General features: G+C 59.0%; 2 protein-coding genes across 45 annotated transcripts in view; one reads left to right on the top strand and one right to left on the bottom strand.

The window, feature by feature from the left end:
- SEPTIN4 (septin 4) overlaps positions 1-18,497 on the top strand; it is a 26,160-nt gene extending 7,663 nt beyond the window's left edge. The window contains exons 1-12 of one of the 2 annotated variants that reach the window (XM_080399380.1): positions 2,254-3,069; positions 4,797-5,096; positions 5,301-5,394; positions 5,510-5,596; positions 6,478-6,601; positions 6,782-6,916; positions 7,005-7,122; positions 7,473-7,574; positions 7,954-8,050; positions 8,196-8,358; positions 10,616-10,715; positions 11,015-18,497. In XM_080399380.1, the coding sequence (XP_080255506.1) occupies positions 3,034-3,069; positions 4,797-5,096; positions 5,301-5,394; positions 5,510-5,596; positions 6,478-6,601; positions 6,782-6,916; positions 7,005-7,122; positions 7,473-7,574; positions 7,954-8,050; positions 8,196-8,358; positions 10,616-10,715; positions 11,015-11,074 (1,416 nt within the window). In that variant the 5' untranslated portion in view covers positions 2,254-3,033 and the 3' untranslated portion in view covers positions 11,075-18,497. Of the gene's footprint in view, positions 1-2,253; positions 3,070-4,796; positions 5,097-5,300; positions 5,395-5,509; positions 5,597-6,477; positions 6,602-6,781; positions 6,917-7,004; positions 7,123-7,472; positions 7,575-7,953; positions 8,051-8,195; positions 8,359-10,615; positions 10,716-11,014 lie in introns of those variants that run through there. The other variant, XM_080399381.1, reaches the window with a different exon arrangement.
- Positions 12,789-20,355, bottom strand: part of LOC308068419 (coiled-coil domain-containing protein 183-like) — a 42,365-nt gene continuing 34,798 nt past the window's right edge. For 42 of the 43 annotated variants that reach the window (XM_080399018.1, XM_080398988.1, XM_080398995.1 and 39 more), the window contains one exon: positions 12,789-20,355. In XM_080399018.1, the coding sequence (XP_080255144.1) occupies positions 19,951-20,355 (405 nt within the window). In that variant the 3' untranslated portion in view covers positions 12,789-19,950. The other variant, XM_080399022.1, reaches the window with a different exon arrangement.

Genomic DNA, 20,355 nt, shown 5'->3' with positions numbered 1-20,355 from the left:
CAGGAGCCTGCCCTGCGCCACTCGTCCTGCCTCACCCCTTTTCGGTGGTGGCAGGTCCCCAGGAGCCACCATCAGGGCCACGTCCCCGCAGAGACCTGGAGGCATTTGCCATGCCCAGGGTGGAGATGGAGGGTTGTGGCCGTGGCTCGCATGATGCTGGGGTTGCAACTGCTGGGACAACTGCCCTTGGTGGGGACTGTTGTGGCTGTCCTTCCCCAGCAGCCGCCGTGGGAACGGGACCGGCACATTCCTCCAGAGCAGGACACAGTGAAATCAGATAGGAGGGTGACTGGTGGAAGGTCACAACTGGCTCCTTCAAGCACTTTCCTGAAAGGCTCCAAACCACGGCTTTGGGGCTGGCCAGATCCAGGCTTGGAAGCATCTAGGGGGGAGGACGACAGCACAGCAGGGTACTGGAGGGGAGCTGGGCTCCCTTGTCTGTACACATGGGGTGAGCTGGTGGGTGTGGGTGCATCCAGGAAGACCTGCAGAGCTGGACCTGGTGCCCCCCGACACTAGTGCCACATCCCTCTGTCTCCAAAGCTCACCTAGAGAAGGGATGAGCAGCTGTCCCCCTTAACTGCTGCTCCCTACTCTTAGTGGACTGGATCTTCTTGCCTGTCCCCATGTGCTGAGACGCTGCCTTGTTTCCAGCCCAGACTGGCTCCGCTGTCACTTCCCAGCTCGTGGGGAGCCACCATGCATGGTGCCATCCCAGGGTCCCTGCTCAGATGCTCGTAGGTCCTTCAAGCTGGAGGATTCCCTGCAGGAAAGGGGCTGGGACTGCTGGACCAAGGGATGTGTTGGCGAGGCTTTGAGTCCACGTGCTCACCTGCCTAGTGCTGCCCCCCTGCCCAGACTGGGGACCCATGCCGCTGCCTGCCCCTGCATCCACAGGGTGCCCAGCACCCTGCTCCTGTTAAAGCTGTTGGTAGACTCAGTTTCCCAACTGGGATGCTGCTGTGGTGGGAGGGGAGAGCTGGAAGTGAGAAGCTTCGACTGCAGCAAGCATGCCAACGGGAGCCTCCCCTGCATCTGGCAGCAGTTGGAGCAGGCACAGTGCAGGTGCTGGCTACCCCCGGAAGGACCCAGGCTGGTCCTGGCAGAGCTGGGCTTTGGCAGGGGCCACCATGCCCTTGTCCCATGTAGGGTTTGTACCTTTGGGACAGGGTGTTTGTGCCTGGGGTGCTCAGCCGTTGTGCTGCAGTGGAGTGGCACATACTGTGCCATGGGTAGCACATATGGATGTCACTTTAAGTGGGCTGGGGATGCCTCAGCCAGCCTGGCTTCGGGGACAGCACCTTGCTGGGATATTCCTTTCCTTTCCCTACTGGGAAAACACATCCCATGGGAATGTAGTGCCAGGTGGAAATATGCAGTTGGTGGCTTTCCTGGCTCAGAATGTTTCTGTGACCCCTCCCCCTCCCCCCGCCTCCTCCACCCTGCCACAGCCCTAGGGCTGTCACCACACGGGGAAGGTGTGATGCAGTGTGACAGGTGGGGACAAGGCAGCTCGAGTGCCACCTCACTGGAGCTGCTGGGCCGGTGACAGCCGTGCCTCTGAGTGCCCGCTTGTGCGCAGCCGGGTGTGTAATCCGCTTATGGGGGCACCGGCACAGCCCCAGGCTCTCGCTGCATTAAATCCCTGCTCCTGCTGGGAGTGTGTGGTGGGACACTTGGAAAGCAATGGGTGCTGTCGGAGAGCTGTGCTACACTGGGCAGGGTGGATTTTGGGGGTCGAGAGTCACTGCTGATGGGGTGCAGAGCCTGGCTAGGCTCTTGGGATGATGGTGGGGTGCTGCAGCCTGTAAGGGGGGGGGGGGGGAAAGGGGCTGCAAAGCCATCAGGGAGCTCCCTTAGAGAGGTGTGGTGTCAGCTGGGGATGGTGGCATTACTCCCCTAGGACCAGGCCAAGCAGGGATGGCTGAAGCCAGGTGGGCATGGCAGGGTCTCTGCCGCTGGCACTGGGTGGCCTTGAAGCTGCAGCAGGGAGATCCAATGCTGGGGTTAGGAGTATGGCTGGGACCCAGGGATGCTGGGGACTGGCACAGAAGCATCCAGGCCCCTCTCTGTGTCTGACAGGCTCACGGTTCATCGCACCCATACCGGCACCAGCCGACGCTTCAGGGCTTTTTAGTGCTTTCCTGGCGAACGCAGCCCTTCTGTGGCCAAGTGACCCCGGCTCCGCACCTGAGCTGCTTTGATGCATTTTGACACTTATCAAGGTGAATCACTGTCCCTGGTGACCCCTGACAGTGACAGCTCGGGCACCCTGGCTGCCATCCAGGGCTCCTCCTGGCACACTGTTAACTCTTTGCCTCCCCAAGAATGAGCCAGGGAAGTGGAAGTAGGACCACTGGAGCTTCTGCCAGGAATCCCTGTGGTGGGCATCATCCCTGCTTCTCCCAGCCCAGGGTTAAGTCCTTCCCAGCCAGACCCATCAGGCCCAGCTAGAGCAGCAACTTTGAGCTGTGCAGAGAAACTTTTATTTCCTGGAACAAAAGTGCTGAGTTTTCAAAGAGTCTTCCATGGAAAACTGGTTTTCTCCCCTCAAAGAGGCTGTGGGGCCCTGCTGGGGCAGCTGCAGGGAGCTCCAGGGTGGGAAGCAGGAGAGGACCTGGTGTGCATCGGAGTGGAAGAGGTTTTTGTCCTGGGATAGAGGTGTTTCCAAGAGCTGAATGTCATCCTGGGCTGTAGCCAAGCTGTGTGCTCAGCCCAGGGGGGCTGCTGGTGGGGGTAGTGGTGATGACAGTGGTGGCCATGCAGCCCCCCAGGACCTGGTTGACCACCTCCTTGGCCAAGGGTGCTTTGCTGGTCCTTGACATCTCAACAACTGGGCAGGAGCTGGGCTTGACTGCCCTGGGGCTCCCTCTGCCCTCCAGTCTCAGGGCAGAGCCTGGCTGCTGGGTGCTGTGGGCGCCCAGGCTGCCGTGCCTGCCCAGGGAGGAGTTATGCTAATGCTGCTCCCCATCCCTCAGCACAGCCGGGGCCATTTGACATCCTCTCCTGGCCACGGGTGCTGCTGGCTCTGCCATGGCCACCTGCCCTGAGCTGCAGCCTGGAAAAGAGGTATGGGGACAGAATCCTTCCTGTCAGGGTGAGAGAGGGGGCAGGTGGGGATGGGGGACCTGGAGCACCCTGGTGCTGAGGGAAGGTGCCACAGCCAATGCTCCATCCCCAGGACAGCCTTGCTGGGATATGCACCTGCTGCAGGACCCCCAGGGCTGCAGTGCAGACCTGGCCCATGCCACAGCATTGCTGAGGCTTTGGCTTCTCTAGGGGTGGGGGGCAAGGGGGAGCCATGAAGGGATGGAGCCATGAGGGATAGAGTGGCAGCAGGGCTGGGGTGCTGGTGGCATTGTCTCCCATCCCTGTGTGGCCCCTGGCCAGGCTGTGGTGAGGTGGGAAATTCTGCTGAGCCCCCCAAGGTCAAGGTCGGTGAGGAAGAGGGTGCTGTGGTCACACCTGCTGAGCACTGTAACCTGCTGGGGGAGAGGGGAGCATGGGGGGGCCCTGTAGCTCCTGCCATGGGGGCACCTGCTACCCCCCCAAGACTGGCACTGTGGCCCCCCTATGCCAGTGGCCGTGGGGCCACCAGGGAGCAGGCGTGCAAGCACACAGCCCGGCAGCGCTGTGACCTTGTTTCCAGCCCACTAATTCAGTGCATCTCGCCTTGCCGGCGGCGTGACTGCCTGTCCCTCCGATGGAGCGGGGACAATGTTCCCGTGGAGGGCTCTCGCCTTGAGGCTCTGAAATGATGGGGCACTCGCTCCCAGATGTGAGCCTGAAGGGTCAGGAGCTTCCCCATACCCTGTGTGCCCCACATTTGGGGGTCCCACTGCATGTGGGGCTGGGGTCTTCTGGCAGTTGCTGTGGAAGGGCATTGGGGACCCTGGTGCCTGCTGGCAGGAGGGCTCAGTCCTGCAGGAGCCACTGTCGGACATGCCCTTGGGAATGTACCTCCTCCCACCAGAGCCTGTAAACAGGATCCCAGTCCTGCCACCCTACGGGGCCACCAGCTTGGGGGCTGCTGTGACTGGCCCCTGCCTGGGGTTGCTGCCTGCACCAGCTCCAGGACAGGCAGAGCCAGGGCAAGGGGGTGTGGGTGTCCTGGTGCTTGCGAGGACACAGCCTGAGCATGGCTGTGGGGTTTGTAACCCCTTTGCATGACAGGTTTTGTTGCCCTGAGCCCATTGTGCATGTTGTTGGTGTCTCTATGGGTCAGGTCCTCTGTCCTGGCTGTCCGCTGGGACTGCAGGGATGGAAGACCCTTGTGATATTGCCTGTGCTGAGACCCTGTGAGTGGGCAGACCCCTGCCTGCCATCTGCCTCCCCATTGGGTCCAGCCCCACTGCCAACACTGCCGCCACTGCTGTTCATCTCTCCTTGGTGTCTCTCCTTCCTGGCACCCCCTCCCTGTCCTCCTGGCAGGACATGGGGTGCGCAGGTTTCCTGGCTACCCCAGAAGACCCCGAGGAGCAGCAGGGTGCCCAGGGGGAAGGTCCTCATCCCTGTCCCCTGGAGTGCCAGGAGCTGGCTGCCGTCCCTGCATGGCAAGCTGTAAGCACCCGGGGTGCATGGGACCATGGCTGTCTCCACTGCTGTTCCCATGGCTGTCCCCAGGTTGGTGGCTGGTCCCCTGGGGTGGCCATGTCCCCCCTCTCCTCCCATCCCTGCCATCCTTAAAGTGCATGTATCTGGCTGCTATGGCCTGGGGTCTTGTGATGCTGGGTTGGGTGATGTCACCTTGTACTGGCATTGCCACCGTCGATGTCACCTCCTCCCTTCATCCACAGATAAAGCGTTTCCTGGAGGAGGACTCAGAGGAGGCTGAGCTGACCCAGCTTCTGAGAGATTGCCCACCGGCTGACAGCCCCAGGAAGGTGGAGCCCACAGAGAGCCGTCGGGAGCCTGGCCACCCCCTCTGCGGTGTGGGCAGGGTCCCCCCTGATGAACCTGCTGACGAGAGGGACCCCAAGATCTTCTCCCGGTCTCGGCCCTTGGATTTTCACCAGCACATTGCCGCCCCCCCACCCCCCAGCCCCAACCGTCCCAGGAGCCCCTGGGGGCAGCTGGACCCCTACGACTCCTCTGAGGTGCAGGATGTGTCTGTGGGGAGGGGGGGGCATGGGGTGAGGGGCTGCAGCAGTCTCACCCTCTGAACCCAAAGGGTTTGGGCAGGCATGGCCTCATCACATGGTGCTCCAACCCTGGGGGACCCCTTGGTGGAGAAGGGGGTGGCCTGTGAGGGTGAGGGTGGGATGGTGGTGTCCCCTGTCCCATGTCCCCTTTGCCCACAGGATGACAAGGAGTATGTGGGCTTTGCCACACTGCCCAACCAGGTCCATCGGAAGTCAGTGAAGAAGGGCTTTGACTTCACCCTCATGGTGGCAGGTACAGGGGGGCCAGGCCTGGCACAGGGGATGCTGACCCCACTCTGGATCCCAGAAGCCATGTGGTGGGGGGGTGGTACCAGCTTCCACCCCTCACCCTTGTCCTCCTGTCCCAGGGGAATCTGGGCTAGGCAAGTCCACCCTGGTCAACAGCCTCTTCCTGACGGACATGTACAGAGACCGAAAGCTGCTGAATGCTGAAGGTGAGGGTAGATGGTCCCAGAGATGGGGTGTCCCGGGGGGTGGCAGAGCCCTGTGACACTCCCAGAGGGCTGCAACCCCTCTCCCTGCCCAATCGGGCTCCTCTGGGTCTCTGAAGCTGCATGTGGCATGTTGCTGGCACTGAGGACTGCCCCAAGGCAGCAAGACACCACCCCCAGCCCCCCTCCCTCTCCCCCCACCCCCACCCCCCTTCCGGCATGGGGACCCCTGCGGGACCATTGTCCCTGCTGGGAAAACAAGACCCAGCTTGTTGGGGATTGGCTGGAGCCGCAGCAAATCTGGGAGGCTGGGGACAGTCGGGGTCCAGGGCACCGTGCCGCTTCAGCTGCAGCCAGTTTTTGAATTAAAATCGCCCAAAGTTGCCCAAATCCCCAGGGGCTTGAGACAGTTGTTTGATTTGTTTCTATTGCTTGAAACAAAAGTTAAAACGTGTGTGGCCGCATGCCCTCCCATGCAATGGGAGTCCTTGGGGATGCAGGGACATGAGGGGGTCCTGAGGGTAAAGGGGCATGTGCAGTCCTGGATCTGTGGGGTCACAAGTGGGGGTGCGGGGAGCTAAAAATGCTCCCACAGTGATGCCTGGCCCCAGCAGATCCCCGTGCTGCTGGAACAAGGCTGTCAGAGGCTGGTGGCAGCACAGCCACTGAGGGATGGGTGTGCATCCATGTGGATGCAGGGAGCCACGACATCAAGCATTATCTCTTGGCACTGGACCCTGGCATGTGTCGGGGCTGATCCTACAAAGCCACCCCAGCCCCCAGGATGGGGTGTGATACCTGGGGGCTGTAATATCTCCCTGTGTTACCTCCATAATCTCTTATCTGGGGTGCCTCCCCTGTCAACATGTCTCCTGCCACCACAGAGCGCATCACACAGACAGTGGAGATCACCAAGCACATGGTGGACATCGAGGAGAAGGGTGTCAAGCTGCGCCTGACCATTGTGGACACGCCAGGCTTTGGTGATGCTGTCAACAACACAGAGTGGTGTGTCCCATGGTGGGGGGGTCTCACTGGGGCTGGGCAGCACCACTGTGAGTGGCTCTGAGCATGGGATGCCCATGGCTCATTGGGCTGTGATGCTGCGCCATGGGAGGTGTTGAGCTGAGGGCTCAGGGAAAGCCTGGGGGTCCCACAGGGGAGAGAGTCACCTTCCTGTCCCCGCAGCTGGAAGCCAGTGGCTGACTACATTGACCAGCAGTTTGAGCAGTATTTCCGTGATGAAAGTGGCCTCAACCGGAAGAACATCCAGGACAACCGTGTCCACTGCTGCATCTACTTCATCTCACCCTTTGGCCACGGGTATGGGCAGCCCCTGCCTATGCTGCTGGGATGTTGGGGGTTGGGGAAAGGGCTTGGTGGGGTGGTGCTCACCAGGCTCCCCTCACAGACTCCGGCCCTTGGATGTGGAGTTCATGAAAGCCCTGCACCAGCGGGTAAACATCGTGCCTGTGCTGGCCAAGGCTGACACCCTGACCCCCACTGAGGTGGAGCGCATGAAGAACAAGGTAAGGAGAGGTTGGCCCAGCCTGGAGCTGTCCCTGGGGCTGGGGGTGCCCTGGGGGCTGGGGTCCCTGCTTGGCTGGGGGCTCTCTTCATTCCCTGCCTGGACTTTGCCATGGAGCATCCTCTATGCTTGCAGCACTGTAGAAGACCATGTTGCCCACATGGCCACCAAGGACACGTCTCCCTGGTGCTCAGCTGGAAGGTGGAAGGGTCTGGGGCTGTTGTCCATGACATCTAGTCTGGGGAGGAAAAGGCTTTTGTGGGTCCTTTGGGGACACCAATGCTGTGTGGTGCTTCCCACCTTCTTTCCAAGGGCCAGAGCCCTGCCCTCAGTGGGTCTGTCTGCCTCCAGATTCGGGAGGAGATCGACCACTACGGCATCCGCATCTACCAGTTCCCCGAGTGTGACTCAGATGAAGATGAAGAGTTCAAGCTGCAGGACCAGGCACTGAAGGTGGGTCTGGCTCCTCCAGCTCCATCTTTGGAGGGGCAGAGCCCCATGCTGGGAAGACATGTCATCCTGGGGTACACTTAAGACTCTTTGGGGCCACACAAACTCTCCAGAAGCCCCAGCATGATGGGGTTGGTACATATCACACTACCCAGATGTGTCACCAAGACCCCATGGGTGCCACCTACAGGTTGGTGGGATGGGGCTGGGGTGGAGAAACCCATACCGTGACTGCTGCTGTCCCATCTGGGGCTCTCCGAAGCTGGGGCTCTGGAATATCATGGCAAATGGGTGCTGGACATGGCTGAGGAGATGCATGTGGAGTGATGTGGGCCGCAGCAGACAGGACCAAGCCCTGCTGACTCCCACTATCTTCTTGCAGGAGAGCATCCCCTTTGCTGTCATTGGCAGCAACACAGTTGTGGAGGCCAAAGGCCGGCGCATCCGTGGGCGCCTCTACCCCTGGGGCATTGTGGAAGGTAACACTGGGCTGTGTCCCTGGCATCCCACTCGCCTTTTGGGGACAGGGAGACCACAAACCCCATCTCTGTGCTGCTTGGCTTTGTGGGGTTAGGGGGATGCAGGGGGCTGGCTGTGGCCCCCTGACCTTGGGCTCCCCTGCAGTGGAGAATCCTTCCCACTGTGACTTTGTGAAGCTGCGGACAATGCTGGTGAGGACCCACATGCAGGACCTCAAGGACGTGACACGGGAAACCCACTACGAGAACTACCGCACACAGTGCATCCAGAGCATGACCCGCATGGTTGTGAAGGAGAGGAACCGCAAGTATGGGGCTGGGAGTGGAATGCCAGGCTGGGGCGGGGGGGGGAGGCTTCTTTTCTCTTTGGGGTGACCCCAGCCCATTGCAAGTGGTGATCTTGGGGGGCTTCGGGTTGTGTGCGGGTCCATGCTGGGCAGCATGGTGGGCTGGGGAAGGAAGCTTCAGGGGCATGGTGGGGAGACCCAATGAAGTGGGGGGCCCTTCCCATGCCATTGGACTGGGGCTAGCTGGCGGAAGTAGTGAGGGGGACCCTGTGTATCCCCAGGGCTGGGTCTGTCTTAAAGGGGATACTCCAGCAGTGAAGGAGAGACTCTTTTCCCCTAGAACTGGCTGTTGGGGGATGCCCCAGAAGTGGTGGGGGTGCTCTGCATCCCTCAGAGCTGGGGCTGGTTTTCTGGGGGTGTGTGTGTGTGCGGGAGGATGTTGCAGCAGCGAGGGGTACCCTGCAGTCACCAGGGCTGGAGCAGGTGCCAAGCAAGCACTGGTGCTGGGGCTCTGCTGCTAGTACCAGCTAGATTCATGGCACTCACATCCCCTTTAGCCAATCCAAGTTGCTGGGGGGAGCCCCCCAAAGCAGGTTCCCTGGTGGGACCCTCTAGCCAGGGGGCTGTGGAGGCTCTGTGGGTCATGGGGGACCAAAACAACAGCACCAGTGGAGGGGTGGTTGTGACTGTAGGTGCCTCTAAGCTGGTCTCTCCATACATGCTGCTGGAGAAGGCGGCATCCCTCTGTGCTGAGGCTGTGCTGTGTCGACTGCTCCGCTGACTGAGCCAGGATCTGGCCGGGGCCACGCTGGGCCCCTGCCACCCTCCACCCCATGCCCATCCCCCTGGCCTGTATATAAAGTACTTGCTGGTACCCAATGCTGTCTTGGTCATTCTGTGCCCACACAAGGGCCAGGCAGCCACTCTCAAGGAGATCTGGCCCTGTGGCCATCCACCTGTTGCACAAATGGCCCTTGTGGTGCCAGCACCACTGGCGGTGCTGGGAGGACACTGTGTGCCGGTGGCGTCGCCCTGGCTCACCCAGGCAAGGAGGGGCTGGGGGGATGGGTCTGTTTGGTGGCACCTAGCTTTCCCCAGCCAAAGGCTGCCCAAGGGAAGGGTTGCAGGGTGGGCATCCCCCATTGTACTTCCCTGCCAGGGGGATGTGATTTTGGGGTACAGGAGGCAGTGGCAGACAGTCTTCTCTGGGCTGGTTTAGCTGCTTGCCTTGCTGGCTCAGGCCTTGTCTTGCTGCCAGGGATGGAAGGAGCTCAATGTCCCCTCTCAGCCTCAGGTCCCCTACAGTGAGGAGCCGTGACAACAGGCAGCAACTTCCAAAGCGGTTCAAAATGCGGCCAAAACCCATTCCACACACTGGCACAGCCCCACGGCACAGCAGGACCCTGCAGGGCAGAGGTGGCCCAGCCTGCCCATGTAACATCCGCTGTGCCCATCACCCCTTTGCATGCAGAGGGAGTGCACTGGTAGTGGCACATGGTGGTGGCACGTGGTGGCATGCGTGACCCCTGCCAGCCACTGTGGCTGTGTCCCAGCCATGTCCGTTACCCACTGGGGTAGCACGTGGCATCCACAGGGACCCGGCCAGGAAAGCTAGTCCCTCCCTGTTGCTGCTGGCCATGGGAGAAACCATCGACTTGGCTGGCTGTGACTGTGTGGTGGGATGGCCCCAGGGGGATACTTGCTGCTCCCTCCAGCAGGGATGGGCTTGAATGGGAACTCGTGCTCAGGAGAAGCATTGCAGAGCATCCGTCCTGGGGCTCGCTGGGAAGTGGGGTGCCTGGGAGCCCACTCTGCAGTGGGTCTGTGGCTGTGAGAGAGAAGGGAGATGCCAAGTTTAAGATGTTTTAAAGCAGCAGAGAAAATAATGGGCAAGGAGAGCCCAACCCCAGCTTGAAGAACCTGGTGGGATGCTTCCCAAAATGGGAGAGCATCGAGAAAGCCAGGTAGGGCTCCCTGTCCTGGGAGGGTCCCTGGCACCCCTTACTGTGGTGGTGCTTCCCTGGATCTCCCCAGACTGCTGTGTGGCAGGTCAATGAGTGCTGAGGTTTTGGGGAATGCCAGGAGCTGCCACTTATACCCTCCCTCCCCGGAAAAAGGCCCAGTGCAATGCTGGCCGGGATGCTTAGGGTCTGTGCAGGTGGGTGTTGGGTACGTGGCAAGGTTTGGGGTCTTTGGGCTGCAGCACCCTTGGGGAATGTCCCCCATGGGGGGCCAGCAGGGCTGTGGCAGCATCCTCACCTCCTCTCTCTGCCCACAGCAAGCTGACACGGGAAAGTGGGACAGATTTCCCCATCCCTGTTATCCCCCCGGTACCTGATGCGGAGACAGAGAAGCTTATCCGGGAGAAGGATGAGGAGGTGAGTACAGGGGAGGGCTGAGCCCCCCCAGTCCCCCCCCCTCCATGTCCCCAGCCCCGGTGATGGCACGGCTGCAAGGGACCACCCTTCCTGCAGCATCCCAGCAGCTGTTGCTCCTCAGGCCAGGGTGAGGAGGTGTTGGAGGGGCATCAGAGGGCTTCCCCCACAAGTCCCACAGCACACAGATCTTGGTGATCCCAATCTGCTTGGGATGCTTGATCCAAATATGTTTGCAAGTGAGCTGGCATGCCTGTGGGTGTCAGCACCCCACTATGATCCCCCACTCTGCTCCCTTCCAGCTGCGACGGATGCAGGAGATGCTCCAGAAGATCCAGAAGCAGATGAAGGACTCGCACTAGCCCCTTTTTTCTCCTCCTCCTCACCCCCCCCCAGATCAGAAATGTTTACATCATGCTCCATCCTGCCCCGGCCCTGCTGCGAGACTCAATACCAACACTGCACCCACCACCTTAAGCTGCTGCGGTATCGCCTTATCCAACTGACCAGTGCCCATCTCATGGGGACAGCGAGGGGACAGGGCATCCAGCCTTGGGAACACCTGTCCTGGCCAGATTGCTGCCCCTCTCCCTCTCCTCGAGGCTGGGGACAGCTTTGTCCCCTGAGCTTTGGCTTTTCTTGTTTCCCTTGCAGCTCTGGGGAGGGCCACCATCCAGCCTACTCCCCACGTCGTGTCCTTTGTCCCCATGTCACCTCAGGCTGCCTGCTTACAGCCTTTATGCTCAGCTTGGCCCTGGCTTAAGGGAAGAGGAAAGGGGACCAGAGGAAACTGTACCCAACCTCCCCAACACTGCAGCTGCCCTGCAGTGGGGAGCAGGGCTGCTCCCCACTGGCCTCTGCTGACACAGATAGACAGCAGACCCTGGGGACCAAGGGGACAGAGGGGCAGCCCCCATCCTGGCCCGGGTGGCAGCTGGCACTTAGACCCTTAGCCACCTCTGTGCCAGCACCCATGCAAGGAGTGACTGAAGCATGGCTGTGTCCAGCCCTGTGTCCTCAGCAGGGACCCTATCCCCAAGGTACTCCTTGGGAGTACCCTTGGTCCCCAGGTGGTGGTGAGGGCTGTGGCAGGGAGACCACTGGGGAATCACAGTCCCTGGAGAAAGTTCCTTGAACATCAGAGGCTGGGTGCCCAGCCCAGTACCCCCTTGATGTTGGCCCTGTAAAGCAATAACGACTATCCCATGCCTGTGGTGCTTCCTGACCCATGGCAGCAGGAGTATCCCTCGCTGGCATTTTGGCCCCTGGTGCCACTTGCTTGTCTGTGGTATCCCTCTGTGTCCCCAGGATGTCCCGGTCCCTGCTGCTTCCTGGCAGAGCATCACTGTGTGTCCCTCAAGGATGTCCCTGTCCATGTTGCTTCCTGGCAAAACACTGCTCTCTGTGTCCCCTGTGATGTCCCTATCTGTGTTGCTGCCCTGCAGAGCACTGTATTGTGTCCCCCCAGGATGTCCCCATATTCTTTGCTTCCCAGCAAAGCACTGCTGCGTGTCCCTGGGGCAAGCCATGGCCTGCACCTTCTGGCCAGCAGCCACAGGGCATTCCAGGGGAGATGGATGCAATCCTCCACACACCTCCCTGCTCTGCCCTGGCTATGGAGAAAGACAAAAGGGGACAGTGAGGCTGCACAGTGGAGGCAGAACTGGGAGCAGGTGGGATCACTGGGAGCTTGCTGGCATGGGGATGCATCCCCTCCTTGGCAGGACTACCTGAGCTGGGGTCCCCTGGGTAGGTTCACACCTGGGCAAGGGGTTTGCATCCAGGTGGCTTGGCTGATGGGGGCTGTGTTCAGCTGGGGCTGGGAGGGGGTGCTGGGGCAGCATCTGGCATGTGCCACCCGTGTCCCTGTGCCAGCTGGAGGGTCCCTTGGCCCCTGCAGGCAGGGACCCCACGGGCAAGGCCATGCAGAGTGTATTAGTGCTTTCCTGTTTTTTAATCTTGCTATTTTCTTACAGAAGTACCTACCTTTGCATGATGGTTATAGAGGCATTTATGAAAGAATAAGCAGAGTATAGGTTTATAAATTCTTATAAAGCTAGTGGAAATATTTTTATCCCTCCACAACTGTTCTCAATAAATACCACTGACCTGGCTTGTCTGCAACCCTGAGTCACTTCTGCACAGGCAGTGGGCACCCCAAGTCCCCGGGCAAGCAAGGACAGGGCTGATGGTGGCCAGCCCTGTGGCCTCTTACTCCTGGCTCCTGTTTTGCTGACAAAGGCTCAAAATGGATATTTTGCAGGGGGGGTGGTTATGCTGCACCCACAGGGGTACCCACCTTGGCGTGGGAGACCCCCATGGAACCCAGATCTGGGGATGAGGTCCCCCCTGCCTGCTGCTGGCTTGGGGTCCCATGGCCCTGGGCGATGCTGGTGTTGGGGCCATGATGGGAACTGGGGGTAAAATTCCAGGGGATGAAATTACCCTCCATATGCTGCCCCCAGGCATCTTCATGCCCCCCACAGTGGGGTGACTCCAGCTGGGAGACACCACGGGCACTTGTATGGCTGGGCCTCTCTTGTGAGTACCAATGCCTGGTTACCACAGCTTGGCTTCACCAGGAGCTTATGGGGTGAGCAGAGTGGCCCCAGGATGGGTGAGCTATGTTTCTATCTGCCTTCCAGTGGGCATCATCCACCTACACCCTGTTATCCCTCCCAAGGCAGGGTGTTGGGGTGATCCTGCGCCCCACACTGTGACACTCTGCAGCAGCCATCATGCACATGGCACAGGGCTGTACCTGTCCCCCTGCACCCTTCAGGGCTGGGCTGTGGGAAGCACATCCCCAGGCACCCCTAAACTCCCCACCCCTCCATGGGCATCCCTGCCCCTGATGCCTTAATCACCCTGAACATCCTCACCTGGCTCCCACCCACACCCTTGACACCCTATTTAAGCTCAGCAGCCTATGTGCTTGGCTTAGCCCTGTCCTCACTTGCTTGCTTATGGTATTTCCTGGCTTCCCCAGGTGTTTTACTTCCATCCAATGGATGCTGGACATGCAGTGGGGTCTGATGCTACCACCATGACTCTGCTTGCTGCCCTGGGTTGGTGGGTGCTGGGGTGACCCACAGTCCCCAGCTCGTTTGCTGTGCAAAGCACCCTGCAATCCCTGCTGTTGACCTCGTGGATGGGAAGCCTGTGGATGCAGGGAGGGGAGCATGACTGGAAAACCAGCCTTCCCCTCACCCTGAGGGCATTCCCATTGCCCAGTGCCCCCTCTCTGTGCACTGTAGGCTCTCCCCATCTCTCTTCCCCTGCACATCCTCCCTCCAGTCCCTCTGGTGCTAAATACCATCAGTTCCTGTGGTGCCTTGTGCTGACACTCACTCCTGCCCCACAACCTCACATCCCTGTCTGGCCTGCCCATGTCACCCCGTTCCTTTTTGCCCCCGTACCCCAATCAGCTCTGATCCCTTCTGCAGGGATGGGTCCTCTCTGGTCCCATCCTGCTTCCTGTGCTCGAGCACCTTCAGCTTGGCTCTGGTCCTTTCTGTGCTCACTCACACCCCTGTGTGACAACCCTACACTCTCCAACCCCCTTCCCCCTCCCCATATATGCCTGCATCCCCTCCAGACCTCTCTGCTTGCTGCCTCTAAGACCCTTCCTGGGTTTCTGTGCCCGCTGCTCTGGTCTGCTCCAAGCCCCTCTGGGTCCATTCAGACCTCTCTGCCCCTTCCTCCACTCCCTGTGTGACAGAGCTGCCTGCAAGGGCAGTGAGAGCTTGGGCAGGCCCTGTGTCCCCTGTGGATGGGATCTTGCCCCATGGTCTCACAGGGAATGGAGCCCAGAAAGAGGGTCTGCTTTTGGCTGCTCCCTTGGCTGCTTTTGGTTGCCTGTGGCATGGCCAGGCTGGGACAAGCACCAGCTGCCTCCTTCCCAAGGTAAGATTGAGCTGCTCAGGTCAGTGTGGATGTTTTGGCAGTTGCTCTCCTTGCTTGTGCTCTTTAGATGACCTAAATCACAGAGCACAAAATACTTCCCATGAGGATTTCTCCCAGACAGACACTCACGTCAGAGCCAGGGAGCTCCCGAGTGAGAGCCATGCCATTGCCATCACTGACCCCTGCATGGATGGCAAAAGTCTGTTGAGTGTATGGTTATATTATTTTTCTCTGCTAACATGGCCAAAGCATTTCCAAGGGGTTCCCCAGAGGTCCTTGGCAGAGAGCTAAGGCCAGACTCTGCATTTCTGTGGTCTCTGCCTCACCAAAGACGCACCAGGTTTGGTCTTCCAGCAAGCTGAGTGATGCTGATGATATGCTGGAGGGAAGGGATAGCATCCAGGGGGACCTGTAGAGTCCGGTACAGTGGGTCCATAAGAACCTCATGAAGTTCAACCAGGCCAAGTGCAAGGTCATGCACCTGGGTCAGGGCAATCCCCAGGACCAGACAGGGTGGGGTGGGTGGGTGGACTGATGGAGAGCAGCCCTGTGGAGAAGGACGGGGGGATACTGCATCCAGCTCTGGGGTCCCCAGCACGAGACAGGCATACAGCCCTGGTAAAATGGGTGCAGAGGAAGCAACCAAAATGGTCCAAGGGCTGGAACACCTCCACTATGGAGGGAAGTTACCTTGTGGGGAGCTGCCAGCCGCACCCACTGCCTGCTATACCTTCTCCCCTTGCTTTGGGTCAGAGCTGGGGCAAGACCTCTGGGGTCCTTCCCTCCTTTATGCTTGCTGCCTCAGTCCCACCTTGCTCCCTTCCTCATTTTACATAGATGCTGAAACACACCGGTGGCTACTGATGTCAATGCAGTCTATTTACTGGACCAAAAATCACCATCACAAACATCAACCCTCTTAATAGCAACATGGAAATGGGAAATGTTTGTGTTTCTTTGGGTGGAAGCGGCTCTTGCCCCAAAGGCTGGAATGTGTGAACCTGTCTCCTCCCACATCCTAACCTTGCAGCTCCCAGCACACCAAGATAGATCCCCACAATGGTGGCCCTGCCTGCATGTCCCTTCCCAGAACAGCCAACACAGTCTCCTTTTTTGGCCCCAAACTGGATGATTTAGTGATTTAGCCTGGTTCCCTTTCTCCCCAGAGGACAAAACCTAGTGCTGAAGCTCCAGTGACAGTCCCAGCCTGTGCCTACCTTTTGTTGCACTTCCATGTGATGTCAATCACATCTTTAAAATCAAAACAAACCTCAAACCCACTCAAACCCAGCCTTCCCAAGGCAGAGATATTTCCATGCAGTGAACACTCCAATGCAAATTCTCCAATGTCCTATTTCAGTTTTCTCACCAGTGCCAGCTCTGGCTGCAGCCATCCGTGCCAGAGCTCCCTGCGAGCCTTTGGCAGGAAATCCAGGGGAAGGAAATAAGGGTTTCTCAAGGCAGGAAAGGAAATCTCTCCCCTCTTTCCCTGGGCTGTCCCACCCCAGGCCTGCGACCTCATGGCACTCCCACTGGCACCTCACCTCCCCTGCCCTCCGCCCCTTCTCATTCATTTCTTCCTTATATTACTCATTATATGTTCCCATATTGGAGAGCCCTGTGCAGCCTCACTTCTTTTCCAGCATGTGGGGCTGTCTGCATGGGGTGAAGCCCAGCCTGGGGACTCCACTGCGTAGCTCTCCTGCCCCAGGGTCTCTGTGGGGTGGCGGTAGCGCCCCACCATGCCCCATGCGGCTCCCCTGCCAGTTGCAGGCAGGTGGCCCCAGTCAGGGAGGTCCCGTGTGCCTCAGGGTGTCAGCTGGGCAGGGGGATGCCTGGCTGCTGCTGCTAACTCTGCTGCTGCCTGCCTGGTGCAACCAGGGCTGGGTTGTTTGGTTGGTTTTTTTTATGATTGTTTGTTTGTTTTAAATCTTTATTAATCCAGAAACCAAGGCACTGCCTCTGGTTTCTTCCCACTCTCTCTTGTGCCACTCTGACACTTGCCACATCCATTTCCATCGCTGCCTCTCCCAGGTCCGGATAAGGCAGCAGCAGCCAGTCTGATTGCACCCAGTGCCACCTGCCCAGTCAGGAGCATGCTGCGTGGCTGTAAGCTGCTGGCTGGCAGGATGACATGCCTTCCCCTTGCCTTGCAGAGATGATGAGGATTTGGGATGCCATGTCTGAATGCATTTGATGAATGCTCACAATGAAGCAGGAAGCCTTTGTATTCTGCACTCACAACTCTATGAGTGCAGTAGACCTGGAAGCCCTATAATATCATGTGCCATTGCTCTTTCCTTCCTTTCAAGGCAGCCAAAACATCCCCAAATTACCTTGCAGCTGGCAAATGGGCTGCAGACTGGGTTCTCCATCCAGCTTTAGCAGAGAGAAGGCTTCATCATGTTTTGTGGCTTCTCTGTTTCCCACAGCCAGAAGGCAAAGAGCAGACCAAGGGCTTGAAAGATTTGTCAGGGTTCATCTCTAGTGATAGGACTCCCTGGTCTAGCTGAGGGATGCTGGCTCTGCTCCTCACCAAATACCTTTTAGAAGCTGAAGAGGAAGGAGAGGAAACACCTCAGCATATGGAGGCCTTCCCCAAAGTTTTCCAGTGTCTCTTCTTGCTTTACCGTACATCAGGGCAGGGCACAAGGGACAAAGCACCACCACCATGCTCTAAAACGTCATCCTTCATTTCTACCAGCCACAAAATGTGTATGATTTGCTCCTTCTCTTCTCCTCAGCCTTCATACTATCAGATTACCTGGACTGGGACCTTCTCAACTGTTGACCAACAGATGTTGGATTTTGGACTGGGTGATGTCACCATAGAGAGGTGGCTTTCTCAGCTACCCGAGCCTTTGGCAGATGTTGGTGGGCTCCTCTCTGCCCAAGGCAGAATTCTTGTGAGAGCTGAAAACCTTTCCTCCCCCGTGCAGCACCCGTGGGGTGTACCCTTGTTTCTGCATTGCCAAGGGAGGAAGGGAAGCCCTTTCAGAAGGTGCGAGGTGTATGAAGCTAGCATGGTTTTATCAGCTGGATTCCAAGCATTCGTATTTATCCAGTGGTGTGGTGACTGTTGTCTAATAGACATGTCCTGGAGCTGCTGCTTCTAAGCTGATGGGCACAAAACCTGGTGCTCCGTGGTTCTGCTGTACTAGACCTTGTAAAGGCAAACACCAGCGTTCATGCTGGCTCCTATAGCCTCGTCGTAGTTCAGACTGTTTTGGCAGCAGCTGTAGAGCGCTGTGAAAGAGAGAAGGGATGGATGGTTTGCACAAAGGCGTGTGGATGGGCAGATTTTCCATGGTTTCTGGCCAATAGTGACATGCCTGCAGCTGCGCTGCCCCAGGATGCCAGCAGTGCAGCGAGAGCCGGGGGTGCATCAATCTCACCATCAGCTGGTGGCCCACTGCAGCAAGAGCAGAGATGCCCAGTCAGCAGGACGGGTGGTGCTGTGCAGCTGTTTTGCTTCCTAATGACATCTCTTTCAGCACAGGCTACCCAAGGTGGCCTGGCTGAGTTTCTTCAAAGCCTGGGTGCGTTGGACGTGGGCAGAGTGGCCCAGCGCTGTCCACCCACGCTCCCTGCTTGGCTCCCTGCTTGGCAGAGTATGTTCAGATCTTTGCTGCATGGCTAGGCAGCTGCTCGCAGGGCAGGACTCCCTGACCCAGACCCCAGCACAGCCCCCCTGGTGTGCTGGGCATGTGGGAACAGCACAGGGACAGGAGATGGATGGGTGTCATTAGAGCGTGGTTTTCAATTGCAGAAGAGCCTGTCTACAGCCATAGACGCGCTCTCAGTTCTGGGAAGCTCCATTAGATGCATACTTTGGCACGTTCACCTATTTCTGGAGCTTCCTTTGAAAAACACAAGTTGTGCTGTATTTTGGCAATATCATCCCTGTACCAGTAGTCACACAAAACCCACCAGGAACACTTGGCGTGATGTGCCCGCCTGCTAGTGGCTGGGCAGAAAGAGCCCTTCCTTCCCCCTAGGGATGATGTTACAAGTGCTGTTGGCATGAAGTACAGGGACCGAGCAGAGAGGACAGTGAAAGCCTGGTCTGGTGTTGATGTCCCCTGGCTGAAGGGGACGAGGTGCCACTCTCCCGCGCGGGTCTCCCTGTCAGTGCTGGCTGTACTTGGGGAAACAGCACCATCCCTTTGCAGCCATGTTTTAGGAGTGCCTTTGCAGCGAAGGCACCGTGGAGCCCACGGCTGGGTGTCCGTGAGCAGTCAGCAGGGCTGGGGATCCTGTCCGGGAGCCACAGGCTCGCTGTAGCATCCTCTGCTGTCCTGGGTCATGCTGCGTTAGCCCTTACCTGCAGGCACTGCCCCGCAGCCCAGAGGTAGCGCCCGACGTGTGCTCTGAGGTCAGGGTTATCAGTACGAGTTGCACAACGTGTGTGCGGGGGCCAGGGGAGGGCAGAAGCTGGAAGGGTCCCCAGCCAGGTCAGGTCAGGCAGCCCCAGACTGGGGGCTCCAGCTCAGACTTGGCTCTCCCTTCCCAAGGCAGGGTCTGCCCTTGTGCTCCCACGCATGCACATGAAGACCCCCACCCTGAGGTCCAATGCCTGGACAGGTCTCAGCCCCTGCCCCACGTTTCCCCAGAGCTGCCTTGGACAGGCAACAGCCCTTTGAGGTCCCACAGTGGTCTGGGGCCGCAGAGGTCCCGCGAAGGTGATTGCCCCACGGGAGCAAGGGGGAGAGAGCCACCCTGACCCCAGCTTTGCTTTGGCCACGAAAGCGGTTCCCCCCCCGGTCCATCCCCACCTCTGCAGAGAGCGCAACGGGGTGAGGGGCGGCGGGGATGGGGGTGCTTCCAAAGCCAGCTCAGCACCCAGGCGTCCCAGGTGCCAGAAGCGACCCCCCCATTCCAGGTGTACCACAGGCCTGTGAGGAGCGCAAAACATCTACTTTATTAAAGCTGCTGGCCAAAGAGCACAGCGGGTGGCGCTGGGGCATGCCCAGCACAGCGGGTGGCTGTGGGGCATGCAAAGGTCTGCTGGAGAAACTGCTACTTCTTGCCACGCTTCTTGCTTTTCATGAGGAGCAGCCCCTGCTTCTTGATGCCCTCCCGGGTGAGGACAAGGCCACAGGATTCGTCATCAGAATCCAAGGACTCTGGAGGAGAGAGTGGAGAGGAGTGGGCTGTGGAGGCTCTGTGTGCTTGTGTCCCTGGGCAGAGCCGGCACCTTTTGCAGGGCTGGTGGCATCCCAGAGAGCCCTCGTGCGGAGCCCTGAGGCACAGGCACTGCCGACTGGCTCTGCCAGCCCCGCATCCCAGGGGGACCTGCAGAGCCTGGGGCTGCCACCGCTGTGGCCCCTCTTCAACACTGCTGGGGCTTCCCAGAAAGGCCTGGAGCCGGGGGGTGGTGGGTACAGCTCCCGCTTTGTTCAAAACACAGTAGTGAGCTGCCAAAAGCTCGTGGTCTCCCCCAAGAACATCCAACAGGAGGAGGCCACAACCAGGTGATTTTGAAGCCAAGGCTCTCCCTCCTTGTCCCACAGCACCTGGGACAAGCAGCTCGTGGGTTGGGCTCTGCTGGGACAGTGGAAGACAGGCAAGGATGCCCAGGAATCCCCATGGGCAGGGGCTGGGACGGTTGCTGTGGCACGTGTCCTCGCTGTGCTCTCCTACCTTGGCTGCTGTCCGCATCCTCCAAGGAAACCCTCAGGTTCTGTGGATGATCTCTGGTGGTTTTCTCTAGTACGTTACAGACCTTGGCAAAAAT

This window comes from Falco punctatus (genome assembly GCF_963210335.1).
Source record: "Falco punctatus genome assembly, chromosome: 1".
NCBI lineage: Eukaryota > Metazoa > Chordata > Aves > Falconiformes > Falconidae > Falco > Falco punctatus.
Note: the sequence above shows the minus strand (reverse complement) of the source record. Positions and strands in the feature narration are given on the sequence as shown.